Here is a 26,817-nt window from a genome sequence, read left to right on the forward strand (position 1 = left end):
TTAAAAATAACAACTCAAATTAAATATGTGGTTTTTACTAGGCTACAATAACAACGTTACAATATTTTAATGATATAAGTAAAAATATAATAACACATATTTAGGAAAATAGCCCTCTCTCTATTTAATTTGTCTAGCCAACTAACATGCTATCAAATGACTTTCCTGAGGTAAATGTAACGTTATGTGACATTGTTCTCCAGCTGTTTTATTGACCTCTTTCCGCGGTTGAAAAACACTGATTCATCGATATTATGTATGAGGCATAAACCATTCGGTAAGCTGTACTGTATCTTTCAACACACCTATTGTTCATTCGTCTTTATTTACTATTAACTAGTAAAGAGTAAGAGATGTTCGGTTCACGACCACGATCTGTCACGTCACATTTACAAGCGCCAAAACGCTATTGTTTGAATTTCGTAATAAAATTGACAGAATCTGAGAGCTGAGAATTTGTTTCCTATCAAAAGTAAGCTGCTCTGTCTAGTCTGTCGGTGTCAGTGTCCTCTTTGCTCTGCAATTTTTCTCTGCGTGAGAAAGTGGATGTGTGGCGTGAGAGCGTGTGAAAAGTGTCAATTGCGTGAGTCTCAAGCTGAATGACTGAGACTTGGCAGCCCTGCTCTCTCTGCTCAGTGTCGGTTATCTTATAGCCAAAATATTGCCATAAAACAGAGGTAGATTTTTTTCTGGCCACCAGTTCAGTGTCCGTCTTCTCGGCATTATCTTCACCTGTTTTCCGCGCTGCACACCGGAAAAAGTCACGACGTGACCATAAGCGCCACACGTGCCACTGCCTAAACTGTCTTCTTTTTATTGGCGGTGTAGAAAATGGGCAAACAGCTCTCAGAGAGAATGGGTTGTCATGTCCACACATGCATTTATTTATTTTATAAAATTTTATAAAATTTATAAAATTTTATAAAATGTAGAAAATTTTATAAAATTTATAAAATGTTATAAAAATTTATAAAATTTTATTTTGCGTCATATAATCGCATAGGCTTGACATCGCTATTGCGATATGATTAATCATGCAGCACTAATCTTACCCTGTAAATTTGATAGCAAAAAAAAAGAAAAAACATCTTCACATGTTTGTGAAGTGTGATAGTTGTCGATCAATTATGAGGTGGGGACGGTGCAGAAGCGGGAATGGTGTGTCACAAGCGTGCGCGTTTTTTTTTTATATTTAAGTTAATATTAATATAAGAATGAAAGTTTTTTTTTTTTACCCCCGGGATTGTTGTCCTACACAAAATGCATACTCTGTGTATAGAGAGCGGCGGTACTGTCTCAAGATGTTGTGCTGCCATATTTCATGATTTATGGAGAGTTGTAGAGCCATTATCTCTGCGGCCCCTCATCTCCCTTCCTCTCTTCCCTGGCCTACATTTCAACATTTCTTAGGGACAGGGGAACACTCCCTCTCCCATCACTGTTGTCCAGCAGCTTCAGTCTTCCAGGGACACACTCATATCTCTCATCCACCGCTCATCTCTGACTCCCTCACTTCTGCCCATGCTTTAAGTATCATCACTGGTGCTGTCAAAGAGGAAGTACGTGAGAAATGGTGCCTATTTTCCACACACACTCCTCCAGCCTAATGGCCTGCGTCTCAAAGGCCCACTCCATCATCCTTAATGGACAGGAGTTTAGTCTGGACTAAGTTTAGTCCGTCTGCCATGGTCTCTCGTTTCACGCTTTGTAGTATAGGCTAAGTTTTAGTTTCAGTTGTTGTTGAGAAATATGCATAAAGGCTAGTATGATTGGATAGCAAATGGTGTCACTTGCATTTGAACTTCTGTTTTGCTGTTTCCGGTATAGCTAACCAGAGGCAGTCTGGAAAGGCTTTTGGAATAAGTAGGTCATATGGAATTAGTGTTTGCTGTTAAATCCCCAGTCTTTTATTCATGTTAATTACAGCTATGTGCTTTTTCTCTTTCAGTCTCTGTTGAATGTATGAAGCTTTAAATGCAAGATGGCTTGTTTTGTAGCACTTGTTCATTGTCATGCTCATGTACATCATTTCAACAATCATTTAAATTAAGAGTCTTATAGAGCGAGATTTTTAAAACATGACTCATTTCTATTAATATTTATAAACCCATTTTCATTTAGACTTCAGTGCACACTGTTTTCAGAGCAAGTTATTTTTTGTTCCCCTAACAGCAATATAATGTTTTCTACTGTATTTAAAGACTGTGCACTTGTGCATTGTGTTGCTTATCCAACAATTGATGCATCACTAAGCCTGCATTTAAAAAACATAAAAAAAACGTTACTGTTCATCCTACTTTAGCAACTGTTGCCATCCGCCATTTTCTCAACCAAGCTTTTTCCTCTTTTCTCAAGTAAGTCTATGGAGCATCTGTGCTTTTGGCTAGTTTTGATTGAATTTTGTGGACGTGATCCAAAAATATGGTAAAACATTGTTGCCAGGTCAGTTATAATAGTGACACAATCTACCCAAAGAGGATAAATGCTCTTGTTTTCCTTTAAATAAATCTTTAGAGGTTCATGCTGCGATTAAATGTATGTCATTAGAAAGCACACCTACATATGTTTCAAAGTAAATTAATGTTTCTAATTTAATGTCACTTCATAGTGTTGATTGAACTAAAGAGTTCACATTAGTCAAAGCATATGTTAGAAACAAATATGTTCACTTGAAATTGCAGTTAAATTAAGCCTTTTTATTTGACTGCAAGTACTGTTTGCCTTGATTCTGATCTGCATGTTTCTGTGCAATTTCTTTCAAAGAATCGTGGCAGATAAAAATACTTTGAATTGCTACTATTCATTCAAGCCTATGTAAGAAAAATAGCTCAAATATTTTTTCACCTCTTTACGAACACTGAACGCTCATTTACTGAATATCACACTCTCCTGTTCTCTCTAATGAAATGTTTTATAAAACTTGTAAGCAACAGTAACTAGGTGGCCAGAGTTTAAAATAAATGCATAATGTGCTTCAGAAGAGTATCCTTCAGAATTGAAACCATTTATGCTTTCTTTTCTTTTTTCTTTTAAGTGAGTGTGCATGTGTATGTTGTGATAGCTCCCTTGCTGTACAAGAGTTGCATCACTCCCAGCACTGATACTCTATAGGGGGAGCTGTGCTGAACAACAGCCGCTGCTCTTCTCCTCGGGGTCTGATGATGCAAAGCATTGCTGAGTTTGCCTCAGTGCAGTGTTCCTCATCCTTACTGGAATCAATGGTTTGCCCAGCCCACATGTCAACGGTCACAGCCCCACAGTGTCCAGCCTGATACAGGGTTGACCACCCTGCCCACTAGCCCTCTCCTCACTAATGACCCAGGACAGCTGTTCCCCTGGGCCCTTCTCATCGCCTCTGGACACTGACACACACGGCTGTCACATGTGTCAGCTCTGACTGACATCTGCCTCCCAGCACTAGAGCAACCCCGATCTCCATTAGATTAGGCACAGCTTATTTCAATAATTCATCACTTAGACAGCACTTGATTCTCTATTTATAGCAGTGGAGAACTTTAGGAATTGTCCATTCAGTTTCCTCTCGCTGAGGTTTGTGTGTGATATTTAAGCAATATGTTCGAAATGACAAGGACAATATTCTGTTTTTGTAGAGACAAATATTAATGAAGACGCTGCGTCGTTGATAATCTCATATTGCGAGGCCGCCGATTCATAAACTCATTACCGCTGAGACCTGCTGTGGAAAACTCTGGGCAATATGGTGTGTCTGTGACCAAATCTAGTGCACTTACTTCAAAGGCTTCAGTTAAATTTAGTAATCCCTATTTATGGATTAGATGGCACCGTTTGCGATGCTCAGACAATAAACTGCTCAAGAGGAAAAAACATTTGAGACAATGTGAGAACGCAGACTAATAAATCGTATTTTGTTATGCCAGTGATCCAGACAGACAGACAGTAGTCGGAAAAATGATGCAAGCTGATTGGAACGAGCCAAGTGTTGTCATGCGGAGAGACGGGTTCTCATTGGATGAAACTCATCCTCTTTGATCCCTGGCAAGGCTGCAGAGTTCTTAAGATTCGAGACATAGGAAGGCGTATCGGTGGGAGGATGTTCTATGGAGGAGCGGGGAGGAAGCTTTAGAGAAAGAAGCAAAAAATGAAGGAGAGGGTGAAAAAAGTAGGCCACTTTTGTTCTGTCGCGACACCAGTTAAGAATATTGTCTATCTGACATAGCAGATGTCAAAGGCAGCTGCAGTCGGTGGGTTGGTGCGGTGATTTATTCATGTCCTCGTAGGAGAGCCAAAAGCTGATGACAGAAGAGAAGTCCTAAGTGCTGCTTTGTGTTATATGAGAGCAGACTCAGCAGTTCACAAGCAGACTCTCTTTTATGATAAACCGGTCCAGATTGACTGATAAGCACTGATATTACCATGTATCTTAATACTGTAGCTTGCAGAATATAATCAGTGAAAAAGACTTGAAAGCTTTACTTAAACCGAGCAAGAAGCCTGTTTTTACTTTGGGATATATATTCTGAGTTTCATAATATCTAATGATGGGAATGTCAAAACATTTTAGTACTTTAACTAGTTAAGTTATGTACAATTTTGTTTATAACTTTTTGGATATCTTTCAGTTATTTTTGGTTGACTTTAGAGCTTTTTTAATTGATCAGTATTTGGCTGATAGTGCTATTTTTATATTTAGATAACATTTACAGTCAACACTTAAAGTTAATCTTTAAAAACTCTACGAATTTAATAACACTTAAATGTAATCTTTCTCAAAGGTGAAAATAAGTATTCCTTTTTCATACTGTACATTTTAATGTTGGGATTCCTAAATTCACTTGTAGCATAAATGACTGATTTTAGATTTAGTGTTTTATTTTTTATATTCATTTTGACTCTATTATATAGAATTTTTAAATCTGTCATAACATTCTACAGCCTGTACTAGTGATGCTTCACAGAGCACTGCCTGAATCTCCTCCAGTCATTTTCGGATGGATTTCAAAGACTATAAATTATCATAGGGAGCGACATCTACTGACTACACCAGCCAGACAGTGAAGCATGATTCACTGAATAATGCCGTTTTATAGGATTGGCTTATAAGACTTTAAATCAGTGAATATATCTTGTTAACATATTAAACAATTTATTCATTAAAGACAAAAAGTATTATACATACCATACCATACAGTTTATTGTTATTTGTGGTTTGCCAGAGGAGGATGGGCTCCCCCAGCTGAGTCTGGTTTTTTTTAAACAATCTTTGCCACAATCTCCATGCTACAGTTATAAACTGAAAGCATCTGCTATGCTCCATACAGATACAGCACTAGCTGCAGCGTCGCAGCACAGTGCATCAGGAGTCAGATATCACTTATCACTTATCATTCCAATGTTATCTGTAATAAAATTTCCTCACCATGAAATCCTTACTTGATATGCCTCCTTACTGTGATGTTTGTGACTAGCCTGACCAAAAGACTAAAATGGCATATAGATGCAAAGCCCCACATCTCAGCCAGTTTGACATGTTTGAAATCTGATTGACATGGCTTCAGGTGCACACCTTCAATAAATCGGAGAGCAACGATGAACAACAACCAATAAAATTGCGAGAGGAAAGAGTGTGCGAGGAGGATAGAGATATGGCAAGAGGGAGCAAAAACAAATTCAACTGTGTTTCTCCAACCACAGTCTCATCCATTTTTTAGTCATCTTTTTTCAGTGATTAGTGCTAAATCAAACACAAGCCCATTCTGCATGCTGTTTGTAGGGCCCTATGAAATCCATTTTATTTTTTCCCAAATTCCGTTTTTTCCGTTTAAATTTTTCTGGATTCAGTTTTTTTCCGTTTTAAATGTTTTGGACTCCCATTTTAATGGTTAAATAAATTTTTAGTTTTCAAAAAGCATGTCTAATTATTTGAAATCATGAAACTTATACAATTTAACAATAAATTATAATAAATAAATAAAACAAATTGCATGTTTAGGGCATTGTAAAATATTTTTTTCCCCTCAAATTCCTTTTTTTTTTTTTTTTTTTTACCAAATTCTGTGTTTTCTGTTTTAAGTTTTCTGGATTTCATTTTAATGGTTTAATTAAAAATTTTAAATCAATGATTTAAGAATCAATTCTATGAAATATCTCATAGATATCTATAGAAAGTCTGTGTTGTATTTACATTTTTCTGGCAACAGAATTAAGGCATAAAACTTTAATTTAATTTATCTTTTAATCTTATGTTTTAATTATTATTAATAATATTAGTGTTCGTAGTAATCATAGGGCCCTACTGTTTGTTGAATCCTGAAAAAAGGAATAAATTATATTTTAAAATTATAATAAACAGTTATTTTAAATTATAATAATATTACACAACATTACTGTTTTTTTTTTTTGTATTTTGGATCAAATAAATGCATCCTTGAAAGTGACCATAAGAGACTTTATTCAAAAACATAAAAAAATCCTACTAACGGCAATCTTTTGAGCGCTAGTCTGCTAGTAGTTGGGTAAAGTGAGAGCACCATAATTTCCTCAACATGGCAGAAAACAAGAACTGAGTCTTTAAATGATGTTTTATTAACAAAGGTCGGGAGAAGCACGTTCAGATAATTAACACGAGTGGAGAGCACTCAGCAATCAACGGTAAGAGGTGTATATATATATTCAGCAGTCTCACCTCAATTCGTTGACAGTTTTAGCACCCCTTCTCCCATTTACATACTCTGGGTTCGGGCCGAACTCCGAGCTCGGAGCCCTCTCCCCAGACAGCATGCCAATTACGCATTAAACTTTACTCCCTCTAATTGTATGTAAGTGTGAACTTGTGAAATGTGTGCACTGTCAGAAGCGTACCTATAATGCCTTAAAATACTGTCTCCGTAGGCAGCTCTCTAGGTTTTTGAGCTGTCCCATGTGCCCCCAAACTGTTGCACCTTTCCCAAAAATAGAGAGCCCCTCCCTTCTAGCAATCTGTCCCCAGGGGCTTTAAAGAGAAAGGGTCAAATCTCAGTGACATCAGTGTCATATCACATTATTACCAACTATCACATATTGTTAGAGTGCATCTGTTAGATACGCAGCCTGGTGTGTCATGCATTTGCAGCGACATATTGCACAGTGTCTCGTGTATATATACAGACGAGTTCAAATCTGTCATTTCCAGTCAGTTCTCTTACTACCTTTACTTAAATTACAGCAAAAAAATGTTTATTAAATATACAGTTGGACTTGACTTGATGTTGGCTGACTTTAAAAGAGCTTTTGTGTTCATAGATGCTGAAATTTTAATGATGTTTCATTAGGGCTGGGTATTGACACAAATTTCACAATTCGATTCGATTTCGATTCACAAGCTTGCAATTCGATTCGATTTCGATTACGATTCGATTCGATTCAATATCGATTATTTTGGCTATAAGGTACAATACATTGCAAATTTTCTCAAGGAAAACTTCATTAGCCTACTATAATATTGAAGGTAAAAATGAACTGATTTGTATACAAACACTTAAAATACACTTATTTATTTTTATAATAATAAAGTTATATGAAATTATATACAATTTTAAATGATGGCTGTCATAAAAAACTTTCTAGATTTATTCAAACATGCATTAAATATTGAAGAACATTAAAAATTATAATGAATATATAATATGGTGCATATATTTAACAAAATGCTCCTCTCTAGAGTTAACTTTTCTAGCTGACTCGTTAGTCAGCTAGAAAAGTTTATGGTCACTGGATGTGTTTTTTCTGAGGTAAATGTGACGTTACGTGACATTGTTTACTAACGTCTTTGCACTATTAACAAAGCACAAAGATTATTGCGATTTATTGGATGGGGTGCGCGCAACAATGATCTATTCATTCATCAACTGAAAACAGGATGACTAATCGATTCTTGGGATTTATGAATCGATATTGTTTCGTAAAAATGAGAATCGATTAAAATCGAGAAATCGATATTTTTTACCCAGCCCTAATGTTTCATGATGTTTGGCCATTATAGTTTTCAAGGATTAAAGGATTTGCTGGGAGTTTGACTGTATTGATAAGGGCCTTTTATGAATGTTTCGATCATTGAAATCAATGCCAAGGTTACCACACAGAACTTACTCTGCTGTTGTTCAAGGCTGAGATTTATTACACAGAAAACAGACTTTGGGCAGTCAACAGCTCTACAGCATCCCACAACACTGAAATGGAGAATCACTGTAAGCAAACAGACTGAGAGAGAAATGAGGAAACACAGATGGGTCGAGACAGACGGTGAGATGAAAAGGTAGCTCCCACACCTGTTTTCAACCAAGCTATAAAAGAAAAGAGAAATCCTTGCATACACCTGCACAGCTCTTGATATTTTTGAGTGTGTTTGGCATAAGCGGTTCATTTTTCCCTAGATATTCTTCTCAAGTTTAACGTCTCCATAATTATTCCCACAAACAACTTCACAAAACCATCCATGACGCTGAAGCATCGTGCTGCTTTGAACTTATCGCTTACGGGTGTTATCAAGGGAACTTACTGTGGCCCACTCCATTTCCCTCAGATTTATCTACAAACCACAGGTGCCCAGTCACCATGGGAACTACTGCACTTCTGAAGAGGTTACCCAAAAATGATTCAGTCCTGCTGAAAAACCTGCTGACTGTGATACTCCAGCTGGCCAGTGTGTTTGCCACCACTGACATTCAGACAGTCAGTCACAGCAGTTTTCTACTGCGCTACCTTTACCAATTTTGAACATTTATAGTTTAGATACGGTGCTTTCTTTATGTATGTTCAAAGCCAAATTTGCTGTTCACCCATCATTCCCGTTTTCTTCTTCCACCTACATTTACACTTTCTTTTTATAACTTTAGGGGAAAAAATCAGAAATGGGATGTTTATAATACAGTATCTGAATTGGTTTGCTTAGACAGCAATGAAAGCACATAAAGATCAGCTTTATGATAGATAGCTTTGTTTTACAGAAGTAAGAAAGGTTTAGAACGACGTGAGGGTAAATTATGATAGAATTTTCATTTTTGGTTGAACTATCCCTTCAAGAAAGCAGGTGCACCAAAACAATATGTGTTGGGATTTGAATTTTGTACGATTATTTTTTAAACCAATGTTTAGGGATTTTAAAGTCTGAGATAAAGTTTGTGCAAACTATATGAAAAATAAAGTTGACCTCAATTAATTATTTTGAGCTATAAAACATTAACCTCCAATAAATAAGTGGTTCCTCTATATCCTGTCTAACACAGATCCCATTCCATAACATAATTATATTGTGAGTCAGTCATTTTGTGTTCTTTTCTGTGACTTTAGAGCTGCATTCAAAGTTTATTCGCAAAATGGCATTATTAAGCTTATTGTGATTAACCTGACCAATTCGAGTTATAGAATTGTGTTAGATCTTGTTGATTTGAGTTGATAATTGTAGTTATTTTGGAAGTTTGAAGGCTTTAATTGTGTTCTGCGAGATAATCTTGGCAATAAAATTTGTTTTGTTTGGCGGCCTCATGTGTTGCATGACTTATGATTCCCCCCATTTTGTGCGGGGCGACACAGACGCTCCCCCTCCCCCCCTCTGTGCCCATGATCCTCTTTTGCCTTTGTTTGTCATGTTGGACACCGATATGATAAATCTTCACAAATGTCACTGACCAAACTATTGTGAACGCAGATGCAGCAGATCAAGAGGGAATGCGAGAGAGAACGTAACAGAGGAAAAGGTTTAGAAGAAAGAGATTGAAAAAGGGAGAATGAGTTAGAGGGATTGTGCACGAGTTACACTGTGTTTGCCTGAGAGGATCAGTCCTGAAACAGAGCTAACGGCTGCACTCCAGTTTGAAGACCTGCCAACTCACACTCACAGAGGACAGCGAAAGGCAACAAGATCGCCTGTGTGTGTGTGTGTGTGTGTGAGAGAGTGTGTGGTTTGCAGCTCTTGTGTGTGTGTGCTGTTGTCTCCTGGTCTGCCACAGGTGTCTGCTCTGTGTACCCGACAGATAAAGGAGTGTGGTGAGTGATAAATTGCGCTTGTTGCGGTGTGATTTGTCACTCTTTTTCCCACAGTTGGACTGCGTCCTCTCCCATCTTTCCTCCTTTGATGGTAGACAATAAAGTGCCACTGCAGATTTTCTCTTTCTCATCCACTCATCTGAAAAAGGATGTTAAATCATAATAACAGTGGGACAAGGCGTATACGCGGTGAACATGATTTCACAAAGTGCAACATGTTTCTGGATCAACATCTTTGTTGATGCTGGAACAACATTCCAATAAACCAATCCGATTTGACAGAAGTTTATGTCAAGTTTAACAACCAGGGTTTGGTGCTTCTACATCATTGTTATTCATTTCCTGCTGATCAAAATACATTGATCCCGGAACATGTCTTACTTAGCAAAATCACTGTGACCGGGTATGCGGACAGATAAGTTTTCGTGTAGAAATCGTGATTCATCACTGAGTTAACACTTAACACGCGAGTTAACACTGAGTTAATTGTATGACGCACATTTTTTGCCTGCATCTGTTCATTTAAAAATACATAAAACAATGCAATTCAGATACATACAAACCTTTAAGTGTATAAACATACTATCTTTTTAATATATTATAACTTGGTATAATGTAATACCTTAATTAAAATTCATTTGATATTTTTTGGGCATGAAGGCAAAAATGTCAGGTTGATTTAACAGTCCTGATATAAAAGTCTCATTTAAAGAATGGAATGGAAACTTATTGTGTAGTTTGACATAATCGCTTATTATTATTTCTGTAAAAATTATTCTATTTATTAAGCCAGGTTTTGGATAATAAATAATTACTCAAAACAATGTGGAATGAAATAAATGGTTTTAAAATAAGAAAAAAATTTATGAAATAAAAAGTAATTATATTTGTGTTTACCTGCATGTCAGTGTGACCATTAAACGACACAAGGGAACTGTGAACGTGATAAATATTAACTTAAATTTCAAAAAAATATTTTAGGTTAAAGGGGTTATTTGACAAAAAAAGTGTAGGAATTCCTGTATTAAGTCCACATTCACAAATACTATAAATAGGGTAAGAACAAATGGCCCTTTTTTTCTATCCAAGGACATTTACACAGCAGTAAGAAAGAACACTTGCTCATAATTAGTTGTGAATGAGAGCCATTAGGCTACATTTGGAGTGTGTGTATGTGTGTGTGTGTGTGTGTGTGTGTGTGCGTGTCCACAAAGATGGCAATATCCGGAATCCTTGTCCTTGTGGGGAAATGTTTTGGTCCTCATGAGGGAAACAGCTTATAAATCACACTAAGTGAAGTTTTTTGAAAATGTAAAAATGCAGAACGTTTTCAGTGATGGGAAGGTTTAGGTGTAGGGTTAGTGTAGGGCAGGGGTGCCCAACCCTGGTCCTGCCGATCGACTGTCCTGCACAGTTTATCTCCAACCCTAATCAAACACACCTGAAGCAACCAATTAGCGTCTTCAGGATCGCTTGAAAATTAAAGGCAGGTGTGTTTGATTAGGGTTGGAGATGAACTGTGCAGGACAGTCGATCGGCAGGAGCAGGGTTGGGCACCCCTGGTATAGGGGATAGATTATAGACCTTATGTAGCCCCGCCCCTTTTCAGCGCTGCGCTCGTTGTCTTTTGTCTTCCGGTCTGTATTTTCACAGCGATCTTGCGTATTTATTTATGAATGAACGGCTTGTTTTAAAATCTTCCCGGTCTACTGACTTTACATTGAGTAAATCCACTTCAAAAGCTAATTACTCCTGGACAGCAATGCCATAGAAATATACAGAGCGACCGCAAAAACAAAAGTTCAAAGACAATATTATAAAGATGGCTGCGCCCTCGTTTCTCTGGCGCATAAGGCCTATACAGTTTGTACAGTATAAAAATTATGTCTATGAAAGTCCCCATAAAACATGAGAACACAACGTGTGCATGCGTGTCTGTGTGTGTGTGTGTCTGTGTGTGTGTTTTGTCCACAGCAGGGCTGAATGCTGTCATAGACACAGAGAGAGGAATTGATTAAATTAGTCACTGTAGACATGACATGGAGAGCCCCGATGACACAGTTCCACCCCAGCATAGCAGTTCTTTTGACCGTTGGCTGCACACGAGTGCAGATAGCATGGGGTGGTAAAATGTCCAGAATATATCAGCTGGCCTTGCTCCCAATCACAAACTCAGCATGTGCTTGATGGTTTGATCATATCTGAATCCCTTTCTCTGCTTGTTGTGTCATCACCATGGCCATCCAAATGAGAAAACCACTGCAGCATTTTACAGCTTGATGTCGTCATCCTATTGAAGATTCATAATATATTCACAACAATTTTGTATAAAATTAACCATCATATTTTTATTGTTTTTTTTTTATTTGGCCATTAATCTTCTTGGAGGGTGACATTAGACTAGTTTTACAATATGTCTAGGTAAGATGACTATTAATAGCATCTCAGCTGTTACCTAATAAAAACAGTGTTAGAGTTGATATGTTTTTAGTTGATCGATTCAGAGATCTTTGCAAAAAAAAAAAAAAAAAGTGTTGTTTTTGTACTTAAGTGTTGCCAATTATTACAGTGTGTTCAATTTAAATTCTATATATTAAAATAGTTATTAAAATAGTGAAAATATTAAATATATTTTTTGATTAATTTAGTTATAAAAACCAAGAAAACGTGGCTTGGTTACTCTTATTTTTTATTTTTTTTTGTATTTTAAATTGATTTTAAATGCAAAATCTACTTGGCTACAGTGTTTGTTTGGTTTAAATGCTTCCTCTTAATGAAAAAAAAAATCTTTTAAGCCAATGAAGTGCGAATATATAAATATTGTAACATTTTTCAAGATTTTCAAGATAACCCTAACCTTACATTGCAAATCCCTACTGCATAGCTACAGTACATACGTCCATATGTTCTATCTGTATGTAGCCTGTTCATTAATTTAAAAGCCACATCAAAGCTGACCTCCTTTCAGATCAGGGTTTTTAGAGTTGAAGGTTTTTTAGAGTGTCTCAATGCTTCACAATTCTCTCTTTTCAATGTGTATTGATTCTACAAGCTGCTGTAGAATCTTGTATTTCAATGCTCCATTTCTGAGTTTTCATTTATGTTTTCTTTTGTCTGCCTGTCTCCTTTTTGTAGAACTCGTGTCAGAGTTTACTTTGTGAAGAGATTGAAAATCCACAGAACAAACATATGTGAAAGAAATTGTCTTTGGGGACAGTTTAGAATCAGAGTGTTGCCATCTAAAATCAGTGTTGTTGGATTTATGCTGCACATACTGTACAGTCCTGCTCTCATTTGTTTCCTACTCCCTTTTTTAAATAAATAAATAAATAAGAGGAATTATAAAAATTGGGTTTTGAATTGAAACTAATTATTTTATTCAAAAGGTTACATGCCCTTCTTTCTCAATATTCTCAGTCTCCTCGAGCTCCAATAGCTATGTTTCCATCCATCTATTTTTATGCGCATTTTGGGATATCTCCTAAAAAAAACACTGGATGGAAACAGCAAAATGCGCATAAATTCTAAAAAATGCACATAAGAAACGGAAGAGTCAGATACATTTTTATTCTATATGAAAACATGCACATAAACTACATTTATGGAACATATTTACAGAATAAATTCCTCAATGCACATCAAAGAAGACATGTGACTTTGCGATGGGACGACATATGGACAAACCAGCGGACCGATCTCGTTGCACAGCATCTGAAATGTTGTTTTGGTTGTTCTGAAATGCCATCAAAGAGGTTCAGTATAATAACCTCCCAGAACTGGACAGCAGCATCTGCCTCCAAAGCAAGATAACTTTATTGCGTTTCATCTGTGTGCTCTGAAGCGCAAATAATTTATTATATATGAAATTATTTTTTACAGTGGCTTTTCCTACTGCAGCATTTTTCTTAGTGATATTAAACGCCAGTTTATCAGGAAGTGACAATTTTGTTCTTTTCGGCTCACTGGAAGGAGAAAGTGTTTTATTCGATATTCCAATTTTGTGTACAAGGTAAATTCACAACTTTGGATGGAAACGTAGCTAATGTCTGTTTGTAGCGTCTTTCAGCGATTGATACACACACACACACACACACACACACACACACATATTTCAAAAGGCTGCCAGCAGTCATGGATAAATTATTTTGTCTCATAAAATATAACTGTGAAATGGAGGAAAAAATAAAGGTTGTGATTCAATTTAGTTTGTTGTAATTTCATCAAACAGCACCAACTTCACTCCATAAAGTAACACACTTTTCCCACTGTGTGTGTGTGTGTGTGTATGTGTCCCCTTCAGGTCGCCCCCTCCCTCCCACGCCTTCATCCAGTCTGCTTCCCCCAGCCCCTCCTCCCCCATCCGCCCCCCTGCACCAGGCCGCCATCTCCATCAGGGAGTGTCAGATGCCCCTTTTGGACAACGGCTCATCCCATGCCATACTGGACCCCCCTCCTGACGACGAGTTCTCCCCCAACTCCTACCTGCTCCGTGCACAGCCCCCCACCATCGGTAAGAGCGTCTCACTGCGCTGCCGCATTCTCCATCTTATCCAGCACCCTGTCATCATCATCAAAAGCAACATACGACACTGAACCGTCCTGTACAAGGCTTTCCCGTTGCCATAACCCAGATTTTAGGTAAATTAGATTAGGGTTATTATTATCCTGTTCTTTAAAGGCAAGCTAAAACTGTGTTCATAATACATTTAACTTCTATTATGGAATGTATTTCCAACTAAAACAGAACCAGAAATAATGCAAAACTTGACTTTATCAAAAGGGATTGTACTGGTAAATGAAAACTAAGCAATGGTATTATCACACAGTATTGATTTTGGTGAGGCTGAGAATTTTTTTTACATTTTGAAATATGAAAAACATTTCTCTTTCAAAATAAAATGATTGTCCATGCACAACTGACCCAGGGACTAATTACAAGAGTAAACGTAAATTAATTTACCTAAAATTAAAATTATTCATATAACTGTACACAATATGATTAACACTGCCAATGCTGGATGGACAAATTTATAATATTATAAAAACACAAAAATTATTTCTAAATGTCTGTTCGATTTCAAAGGTTTCATATTCCCTGCAGCTAATAATTAATTGTACAAACACATTGTGTTCAGCACAAACAGTGTTATTCTCGTTACAAGTCCAGTCTCGGTCATATCTTTTATTACCTTGCACAGTTGTTGCTCTTTTTTTAAAGGATGAGGGCACACAACCCTTCTGTGTTTGCATTTGCATTCAGCATTGTTTCCCCCTGCAGTTAGAGAGCCTATCAGAACACAACCAATTTTTTTTTTTTTTTTTTTTTTTGGTCAGAACCGTTCAGCTGAGAGCCACGGGTCAGGTGAACTCTTTGCTTATTTTGATCACAAATATTTAAGCGCTTGGTTCATATTATAATTTACACTCATCCAACAGTTTTAAAAATATAAATAACAAATATATCAATAATAGATTACAAATAAATTTGACATTTTGTCAATATATTTTTGTCAAAATTTTGACATTTTGTCAACAACATTTTGTAATATGCACTATTGTAAAAAGCATGGGCATTTGGCACAGGTGTGTGTTCATGTAAACGGGTGTTGTGTTTGAGTGCAGTCAGTAGTCTGTCAGGGGAAAGAGATCTGAGACGATTCTAGCCCGACACCCTCGGCTCGCAACAGCGCTTTTGCTCTCTCTCCCAATCTCTCTCTTTAGCGCTTTCTCTTTTCTCTCCATACGCTTGTACTGACAATCCTCCTGTTTTCCGTAACCTCTTGACCTAAAACACAATGCTGCTTGAATTGTTAACCTTGGATGAAAGAGATCCTACTGATTTCTCTGATAACCTTTTTGTCATTTTTGCCTAAAATATTTCTTTTGTATTAATATGCTAAATCTATTATTAGTAATGTATTTTTTTTTTGCCTCCAAAAAACAACAAAAAATGTCCTTGACTTTTGTGAAATCTGTTTCTTAACTTAAATGTGAAAAAGTGTGTGTGTGTGTGAGAGAGAGAGAGATATGCTTTAAAGCTTTATTTAAATACATTTCTACATTTCAGATTATTAATACTTATTTACCTTATTAATTATATTTTTCTTATTTCTTACCTGTGCATTCAAAGTAATTTGTTTAAAACATAACACATCATTCATGCAGACACCTATAATAGATTTAGTATTGTAGTTTCCAAAGGTCTGTGTTTCTGGTGTGTGGTTTTATTTTTTTTACCCACAGTGAAATGTGCACATCATTTCACAATAATGCAATGTTGTTGTTGTTTTTGTTTTTCTTGCCCCCCATTATTGTTTATTTATTATATTATAATACCACATGGAATGCAATAATCATGCATATATTTATCTTACATATATATGCACGAAAAAGTGATTTTGATGTGCAACCATCATACTGGTTGTTAATATTAATAAATAGATAATAATGAATTGGCTGTAATACAAATGCTATTGTATCTGCCAAAATTTGTATGATGCATAATGTTCAATGGTACAGAGATGAATAATTTGTTTAATCTTTATACCTAGCAATAAATAAATAAGCCATAAAAGTCTCTGTCTAATACTGATATTTAAAAAACCCCTGATATTGTTCAATACTGATATGTTGTATTATTGTTTTTCTATGCATGTTTGTGTGAGAAACGGTACATCATTTCACACTAATGCAATGTTTTTTTAGCCCCCCCCCCCCCCTTTTTGTGTTTTGTTTTGTTTTGTTTATTATCATACCACATAAATGCATGTAATTAATATATATATATATATATATATATATATATATATATATATATGTGTGTGTGTGTGTGTGTTTTTTTTTTATACCTAGTGGGTTTTAATTAGAGATTCTTTTTGCTCAGTAGTAACGGTATATACACATTTTACATTCAAAACCTTTTTTCCTGTGTGTGCTTAACCTATTGTACTCTAATCTGTTGTGATACATTAAGTAGATACTTCACTGGCATGATCAGAGCAACTGGATTTTTAGAATAATGCTTTATAATTATATTCAAATAATTGTTACATCTGGGCAATTAATCAAATAGCGTGAGATTGTAATTATTCACCACATGAGTATGACAACATTAGGCATTTTTTATTTATTTCTACACAGAAAATCTTTTATTAAATTGTATAATTTATTGAATCAGATTGAAAAATATTTTTTTCACTGCTTTCTCTTGTTCATACATAATGAAACCTGATGCAGGATCATGGGAAAGATATATTGTGTTCTACACAACCTAGCAAACAAACAAGTATCTGTTTAATTGAATTATGAAGGCTGTGGTGATTCCAGTACAAATATATTAACATCAAGCTTTGACACCTTTTTAAGTTAAGAGTGTTAATTAACTATGAGTCTTTCAACACTCTTTGAAAACATGCAGAATGAGAAAAACCTTTGATATTTATATCAGTCATTTTTTTTTTATCAGTCAGCATAGAAGAAATAATACGGATCATATCTTATCTGCAGCGGCTTCTGAAATGGGTCATCATTTTAGAGAAGTGAAATTACAGGCCTATCTTTGTTTAAGAAAGGTGGGATTATTTACCACAGATGTTTGCATTTTATATTCAGTAATCCTTTCATAATGAAGGTTCATTACATGACACCAGACAGTCACATTACTCCTGTGTGCATGTGAAACACTTGCAGATATTTAATATACAGGTGATCATGCAGAACTGTTTTATTCCTCCTCTGAAAACTTAAATCACGGTCAGCTCTAAGAATGTGTGAATTATCACAATTCGTCATGAGTACAGGAAACGGCATTATCTCTATGCTGACTTTTTTTTTTTTATGTTCATTTGGCAGATATGATAGCTGATTTTTTTTTTTCATGTTTTAGATGATAACTAGTATGATGGTTGATTTGTGTAAAAAACAAAAACAAACAAAAAAACAGGTTTATAAATTACTTTATTATTTTCTCTTGTATGTTATGCAACAATATAGAAATTTTGGCAAATAAATTAGCTTTTTAATTATTATATAATTATTAATATTATTAACTAGTATGATGGTTGCACATCAAAACAACTTTTTTTTTTGCATATTTAAGTTAAATCAAATATATTCCTGGTTGTTAAAAAAATTGTTTTGTTTTTTTTAATCATGCAAAATTCAAGCAAATATATCAAATATACTGTGTGCATAATAAAATAAAAGATTTAATATATTTTATTTTATTTAACTTTCATATATGCATGTAAATGTGGTTTTGATGCGCAATATCCGTCATACTAGTTGTTAATATTAATAATTATATTATAATGAATTGGCTGTAATAAAAAATGCTATTGTATCTGGCAAAATTTCTATGATGCATAATGTTCAATGGTACAGATTAATCATTTTTTCATTTTTATACCTTGCACTGAAAAGGAGTGAAATGAATAAATAAATAAGGCATAAAAGTTTCTGTCTAGGCCTAATACTGATATACTGTATATAAAAAACCTGATATTGGTCAATACTGATATGTTGTATCAGCACGACCATGGCAAGCTGTTCAACGCACAGGTCTGAGATGGCAGCAATGCTCACTCCCATCCCTGAAGCAAGAGTCATTGGTATGCACTGATGTTCTTGTCCTCGGTGTGCGTGTGTGTGTGTGTGTGTGATTATGCTGCAGTGAGACGGGTCGTGCTCAAGCCTCTCAGTCTCAGAGGTGTCATCCACACGGGCGAGGTGTGCTCGGGAACAGAGCTTAACCTGCGTCTGGGAGACCTGTCTTGTCAGTTCACTTGCTCTTTTTCCCTTCCCTCTCTCCCTCAGCCGCTCCCTCCTCCGCCAGTTTCTTTCCTCTGTCCTTCCTTTCTCTATCATCCTCTCCCTGTCGAGTCATCCTGTTCACCCAGTTTTCAGCCCTCCGTGCGGCTCGACGCTCGCTACTCCTGGAAAGAGCTTTGCTCTTAGCGTGCTAATGCCGCAGATAAATTATTCATATGTGGTTTCTGTGTTGTGCTTTTTTTTTGCTATTTCTGGAGTGTCTTGACTGTGGGAAAAAAAAATTATAATAAGGAAATTGGTGGAGGTTTGTGTTATGACTTGAATGTTTGAGTTCTCCTTTCTCGGCTGTGAGACAAATAAAACGGTTTCATTTGTGTCAGTCAAGCATCTGAATAAATTGTATATTAGGCGACCTAAACATTAGTGGTATAATGAATGTAATTGTGATGCATTCGTGAACGTGTTGAGGATGCGTTTGGGTGACATTTGTAATCAGAGTAGGATGTTATTACTCCCTAATTAGTGGAGGCAAGTGTCTGAGACTGACCAAACAATGTGTTCTGAATAGCGATTAACTTTCTTTCTCTCTTACACTCACTTTTAATTATTTTTTTTTTTTAAATGAGTAAAAAAAGAATGACTGTTTTTAAACAGTTTCTCTGAACAGTTCCTCCATCAGTCATTGGTCAGGCTGAAAGATGTCTCCACCCCAAACCACACCATTGGCTAAGCTACAGTGTTAGGCTTAATTGGATAGCGATAATGAATATGATATTGACAATAGTTTTGACACTTTTGGGGGAAATTAAATGGACTGTTCACCCAAAAATGAAGATATTTTGAACAATGTTGCTAACTAAACAGTTTTGGTGACCATTGACAAAAAACAAAACAATATATATGTATTATGTATGTATGTATATATGCAATATTAAAAAAAAGGTACAGGTTCAGGTTTAGAATGAGTTGAGGGTGAGTAAATGATGACAAAATTAGATTTAAACTATCCCTTTAAAGGAACACTCCACCGTTTTTTGAAATAGGGCTTATTCACCTTCTTTCCTACATTTAGATAGGTGGGCAAATGCATTTTTGTCTCAGTGCAGTGTCTAGCTTAGCTTAGCATAATGAATGGAATCCTTTGTTGCCAGCTAGCATGTCCTGAGATATTGACTTATATATTAAGGACTATATTAGGGGGAAGCACAGGCGAAGCACTGCTACTTGCTGTTACTGTGCTTCCCCCTAATATAGTCCCAAGTCAATATATGCCTAGGAAATCGCCTAGTGTTAATCTGCATCGCTATTTGTACTTGTTGTGAATACGCAGGCCACAAGAAGTAATTAGGTGTTTTTTTTTTTTTTTTTTTACTTTTACTCAGGAAATGCTAGCTGGCAACAAAGGATTCCATTCATTATGCTAAGCTAAGCTAGCGCCAACCCTGTCAAACAAAAACAATGCATGCACTGAGACAAAAATGCATTTGCCCACCTATCTAAATGTAGGAAAGAAGGTGAATAAGCCCTATTTCAAAAAACGGTGGAGTGTTCCTTTAACTACAAAATGTATATTATAGCTGTTAATTAAACTGGAATAGGAGAACGTATTTCAGTTTCTAAAAAGGACACATTTCAGCTTTAAATCCTAGAGCTAAGATGGAGAAGAAGGGAAAAGGCCAGCTGGTGTCCAGCACTGAGCTATTTCTGTCCATTCTGGATTCTCAGTTCTTTAATAACACAGGAGGGAGACATCAGCTGATCTCACTGTATGTCTCTGCATGCAGATTTGACTTTTATTGAGAATAAAACCGCTTGATATGTCAAGACAGTGTATTGTATTTAAAATGAATAATGAATTGGTCAGAAAGTGTTGGAACATTGAAGGAACTTGTTATTGAAGGGTATTGACAGGCACAAAGTAAGTTTCGTTGTTTATGCTTGTCAAACTAATGTACGGTCACGGTCATGATGCTCGTCCCGTCACAATTTAGCAGTTTTATCATTTTGCTTTTATTGTGTTGATTTTTTTACGTGTTGAATAATGATAAGATTTTATATTGCACATATACATTTTTACATGGTTTTATACAGATATTTTTTTACAGGCATGAGCCTGACTGATAATTCAAAATAATTGTATGTTTTTGGTTTTTGTGTCCATCAACTTTCAAATATAAAAAGAAAAGTAATTAAATGAGATGAAGTTCCTGTCATTTGTACAATATGAACAGAATCATTACCACAGTGTAATTTGATAAACAGTCCCTCCAGTTTTTCGCGATTCCGCGATCGCTGAATACAACGCAAAATCAACAAATTGTCGCATTTTTTTGCGATCCTGCATAATTCCTAATTTAACCGCAAAATAATCACAAAAATGAAAAAGACCTCACAAAACATTAAATTATAAATCACCCAATTGAAATATCTCTAGTTTAATTAAAGTTTCAATGCATTTTTACGTGGATACAGATGTTGCGGGAAAAGGGGAAACTCCTTTTCCTCGATTTACTGAAGCCTGTAATGTAAAACGCATTTTGCAGCTGCACAGCTAGCACAGTGTCTGGCTCACTCATTGGCTGTGCTGCGGCAACTGCACATCCAATGGCGCGGGCGCCTCTGACGTGTGCGCCAATGAGTTAGCATCACGACATTACTTGTCAGAGCCCGCCAAGGGGGCGCGGCCTTAGTCTATATTATTCCAGAGCTCTGATTATTCCCTGAAAAACGCCGTTTTAGCAGGTTTAACAACTGAAGCGACAACTTGCCAGGTTAGTGTGGCCGGCTGCGCAATACTCGTTCCCTACTCTAACCGAGTAGTTCCCTTTCGAACGGTCACTTCGTATTGCGAAGCTATACACAGTGGGGACGCCATGCAAAACGCCGCACTATAAGTAACTGGTTGCCTTCTGCAGCTCTGGACCCCTCAACTCAGGATTTACACACAGTTCTACAGTATAAATTACTACACCTGCTGTTAATATTTACATAAGTCAGGTAAAAAAATTGCCCATAGGTTGTTTCAAAAGTTTTTCATTTGATGAGAATTTGATTAGACCAAAATAAACAAGCTTTATGCATTTTGTTTGTGATTTGTGTCATGTATGACTATTGTGCATCTGACATAATACTATGGTAAATGTGATGTCCTAATTATAAAATATAAAAATCGCAAATTTTTTCACAAATTTCTGGAAATTACCACCACAAAATCAGTCATTTTGATCGCAAAAATCACACAAAAAATCGCGAAATCCTGGAGGGACTGGATAAAGACTATTGTTCAAAGATTTGGGGTCATAAGATTGTTTAATGTTTTTTGAGATTTTTGACGTCTAACTGTATGCTCACCAATGCTGCATTTATTTGATCAAAAAATACAGCAATAACTGTAATACTGTAAAATATTATAAATTAACTGTTTTCTATTTTAATATATTAAAATATAATTTATTCCTGAGGTCAAAGCTGGTTTTTCAGCATCATTACCCCAGTCTAAAGTTGTCACATGATCCTTCAGAAATCATTCTTATATGCTGATTTGATGCTCAAGAAACATTTCTTATTATTAGCAATGTTGAAAACTGTTGTGCTGCTTTATATTTTTGTGGAAACCATGATTCATTTTTTGATAAAGGATTCTTTGACGAATAGAAAGATTAAAGAGACCGCATTTATTTGAAATATGAAAAAATAAATCTTTTGTAACATTTTTGATTAGTTTAATGCATCTTTTCTGAATAAAAAAAAATCTTATTGATCCCAAACTTTTGAATGGCAGAGTATAAACCATTTTTGTTTGAATTTCCAGGAAAATACATTAGTTGCATCATAACATGACAGTATGGCAGAGGTTCTCAAATATTTTGGTCACCGCCCCCCATTAAACCTTTAAAAAATCTACAGCTTGTGATGGGGTCTGCTGAAGAGGTGCTTTTCTATGGAGAGGAACTTCTGCTGGGCTTGTTCAGACGGTGACAATCCAATGGTCTGAAGAAGAGCGATTCAGTGGAATTGGCGTTCAGTGGCGCTTTTTAAAGGCAGAGCGCCAAGCTCTATTCACGCACTTGAATGCCGTTGCAACGGCTGTTTTCTTTCCTTGTTTTTTTTTTGCTGATCTGCCGGGCCCCCGCCCTTGCAGTACCTGTGTGCCCAACACCCCCCGGAGGGCGCGCCCCCCACTTTGAGAACCACTGCAGTAGGGCAATGTTTTTGGCTCAGCTCCAAACGCAGTGTGTGCTGTAACTGTGTAGTGCTCAGTTCCAAATGAACTGCAGTCGCACTTATTTTTATATGTTTTGCAATTACTGTTTCATATATTAGTTCTGTGTCCACATGTTCTGAGTTCATACCTTCAAATGAAAGTGTGAACATGTTGTTGACAAGGTTCCCATACTCCCACTCAGTAGACCTCTGAAATATTGTTGGTTGTCATCTACCGTCTAGCCAGATCTGTCGAGCGAGGGAAAGAAAAAAACGGCGGTTGGTGCGTGGAGAATTAGTCTGAGGATGGATGAAAGACAGAAGGTGGTTGGCCACCAATCATGACACCTCATAGCTCTCTCCTTTTCTTTCTCTTTCCCTCTCTTTTTTGTAAACACTCAACTCTATAGCACAGAGCTCAATTACCCCCGCTCTGTCTCCAGGCTCCTCCTGCCACATTTAGATTGTGTCTTTTATCATTCCAAATTGACATTTATGCTTTTACTCCTATTGTTTTTCCACCGTTCCCACCGCTCATGTTGGGCAATTTATTTTAATCCCTGTCATGGCATGGCCTATAGCCTAGCAAAGCTTGGCTGCAGTAATTTTACCATTGCCATGCGCTGGAAACAAGAAGCTGCCATGCAGAGCTGTTGTCCCATGTCTCTTCCTCCATTCCTCCGCCTGTCTCACCAGCACCATCTCATTTCTTCTGGCCCGTTTACTTTCTATCGCATCTGTCTTTCTCTTACTGTTTCTTTTTACACTCTTTTTACTAATGATGTAGCTCAAGTTAAAGCTGGTGTATTTTTTCAATGCTAAAATTGTTCATTTGCCAAATTAATGTGCCAAGACAACTAGAAATAAAGTAATTATACTAAATAAATAGAAATGACAACAAATTATAAATATTAAAAATAATAATAATCCTGACAAAGCAGACCTAAAATATTTTTGAAAATGGTCCGAATCTAATTGTTACATTTTAATTAGTATATTATACAGATACTTCTCTTGTTCCTGGTTCAGTAAAAGTAACTGAAACTAGGTAGATATCATCTCTCTCTCTCTCTCTCTCTCTCTCTCTCTCTCTCTCTGTGTGTGTGTGTGTGTGTGTGTGTGTGCCTGGGGGCGTGGCAAGAGACACACTTTCTATATTATTTAGCCTGATTTCCGCACGACGCTCATGTAACTAGACAGAGGAAGCTGGAAATAAATTATATTCTGCACTATATCTTCATAGCAGTTTCTCATTTGTATGCCTTGAATGTACATGTGTCTTTTTGTTTTCTTTTTTTTTTAGAAAAGGACAGGCTGGCAGGAAGTTTCAAATCAGGCGAATAGGCCTTTTCTGAGCCCACATAGAGTCGCTTTCCCTGTGTTGCTTGTCGACTATTTTGTCTGCCTCCGCCGTTCGCTCGCTGAATCAAAACTCAATTATTCATAAACACTGCTAAATGGTTAAGAACGGAAAGCGGAGGGAGAAAGAGAAACAGCCTTGTGAAAAGAGATGGAGGCTGGTAGGAAATAAATGGATGTCAGTAGTGGAGGACAGAATAGCTTCACAGCTGTTTTGTGTCCCAATAAATCAAGGTTTTATGAAGCTTGTGTTGAAGCGGAAGTTTTGACAGGGAACGAGCTGCAGCAGAGCAGAATCTGTGACCTTGTGTCATGAAAAGGATTCTTTCTCAGCCCCAAATAAAGCCATTTTACTTTTAACAGAACTCAATCCAGGGTGAAGTTTAGTTATTTTCTTAATTGCGAGAAAAGAAGAACGATTTTAGTCCTGTTCTGTTTTTAGTCCTAGTGCTTTAGGTTTAGAATAATGGTTTTACCAAATAATTGGCGCTGATAGGTGCTATCGTTAATGGCAAAAGTTTGTATTGTATTTTATTTTAATTTATTTAATTTTATTTAAAAAATACATTTACATATAAAGAAACATAAGAGCATGGTAAATTATATAAATCTGAAACATGTGTAATATACACAATACCAGGGCCGTAGCTAGAGGATTCGGGGCCCCCTGAAAAAATATTGATGTGGGCCCCCACCACCCTCCACCAATATCATATACTGTAAATAGATGAGCATGGAGGCCCACATATAACAGAAGATAGTGATGCTGTTGTAAAACCTTTATTTTAAAAGTTAAATGTTTATATAAAAATTACAACTAATAAAAACTAACAAAAAGCAAGAAATTGTTAAATAATAATAAAACCAATTTTAAAAAAGTAACAGCAAAATAATATTTTTTTTCCATCAGTCTGTTATAATTCATAAATCAAAAAGTAAACATTTAGAAATTGATAAGAATGCAGTAAATTTAAAAAAAATAAAAATCATTTATTGTCTTATTTTTTAATAAAGATAATAAGGAACTGGTAATATTATTAAATAAATCTAATAAATGTATTCATCCAAGTGCAGTGTGTTGTATTTATGTTTTCTTGATGTAATAAATACATCATCAGCTGGCAGGTCAGGTGCATAATGCAATGCGTCGTGACTCGTGTAATTTTTTTTTTTTACAATATTGTAAAAAGACAGGAATTTTGACCACGTAATCATTCGGTCGATTGTGGTGCGCACCGATAATGAAGAGTAACAGTACCCGGCTGGCTGTAGACGGTAGTTTTCTTATTCCCAGCGAAATAACAATGCAACCTGTCTTTAAGAACGTCTTGATCGACTGGGATACAACAACTCTCCTGATCGGTTCCTCAACTCTGATTGGTTCTGTTCACGAGCTGGGGTGGGACTTACAATTTTATTGGGTCCATCTGATGTTTGTCACCGACTGAATTATTAATAAATACTTTAGATCGGACTAAACCATTTTTAGGGAGGTAAGAGAAGCAGATATTTGGAAAAAATATTTAACCAAATTGCATGTTTTTGTGGTTTTCATTTAAATCTCAGGCATACAACTAATATAAATATTAGAATGATTCATACAATAGGGGCCTATATAGTATTACTGCTGCATTTTGCCCCCCTGGGCTGCGGGGGCCCCTATAATTGTCACCACCTTTCACCCCACTAGCGACGGCCCTGCACAATACTATTATAAAATAACATGAAAAAACAAGACTTAAGTTTTCATTCATATCATTCATTTTAAAAACATATTATAATTATTATTGTTTTGTTTTGTTTTTTCCTTTATTGCAACAGGATAGTATAGAGTAGACAGGAAGTGAGGTGGGAGAGTGAGGGGGACGGAATCAGACAAGGTCCGTAAGCCGGGACTCCGACATATTATAAATCTGTCATTTATATAGTTTCGCTCTTTAGTTATATGTATTAGGCAGAATCCACTATTGGTCTACCTCTAGTCCACTTGTTTATGTTCAATTAAGTTGCCATATCATCCGTTGGAGGAAAGTTCCAGACAGCAAATTCATAGCTACACACACTGGCAATCAATATCTTTTTCCACAGGCGTCTTAAACGACCCCCTGTCTTCTGCCTCCTGCTTGGGTACGACGTGCACATTACATTGAGAGATTTTGTATTTAAGCTCTTTCCCGTAACTCTGTGCTAATATCAGTAGTCGCCTGTAATCTCTGCATTACTGTACTGACTTCAGCGCCGTTCCCTGGCTGTGCACCATGAGCTCCACATTCTGTATAATGGAGGCGCAGGAGCGGCCCTTTGTCCCTCCGTGATTGCAGCGCTTCACACTGAGACCCCTGGCGAGCCGTTCTCACATGCGAACGAGAAGAAAATCCCACCAGCGCCCTCCTTCATTTGGCCATTGAAGGCCACTGTCACAGGCTCCCATTCACAGGGCGCTTCTTCTGCGCCTGTCGCATCAATTTCCTCCGTATACGCCAG

The 26,817-nt window shown here is 36.5% G+C and overlaps 1 protein-coding gene across 6 annotated transcripts in view; it reads left to right on the top strand.

Annotated features, from left to right (window-relative positions):
• Positions 1 to 26,817, top strand: part of tenm2b (teneurin transmembrane protein 2b) — a 253,318-nt gene that overhangs the window by 154,851 nt on the left and 71,650 nt on the right. For 4 of the 6 annotated variants that reach the window (XM_079898743.1, XM_079898744.1, XM_079898745.1 and 1 more), the window contains one exon: positions 14,303 to 14,512. The exons of the other annotated variants lie outside the window; for them this stretch is intronic. In XM_079898743.1, coding sequence (XP_079754869.1) covers positions 14,303 to 14,512 — 210 coding nt within the window. The remainder of the gene's footprint in view (positions 1 to 14,302; positions 14,513 to 26,817) is intronic. 6 annotated transcript variants of the gene reach the window in all.

The sequence above is a fragment of the Squalius cephalus genome (genome assembly GCF_949319135.1).
Source record: "Squalius cephalus genome assembly, chromosome: 17".
Taxonomy (NCBI): domain Eukaryota; kingdom Metazoa; phylum Chordata; class Actinopteri; order Cypriniformes; family Leuciscidae; genus Squalius; species Squalius cephalus.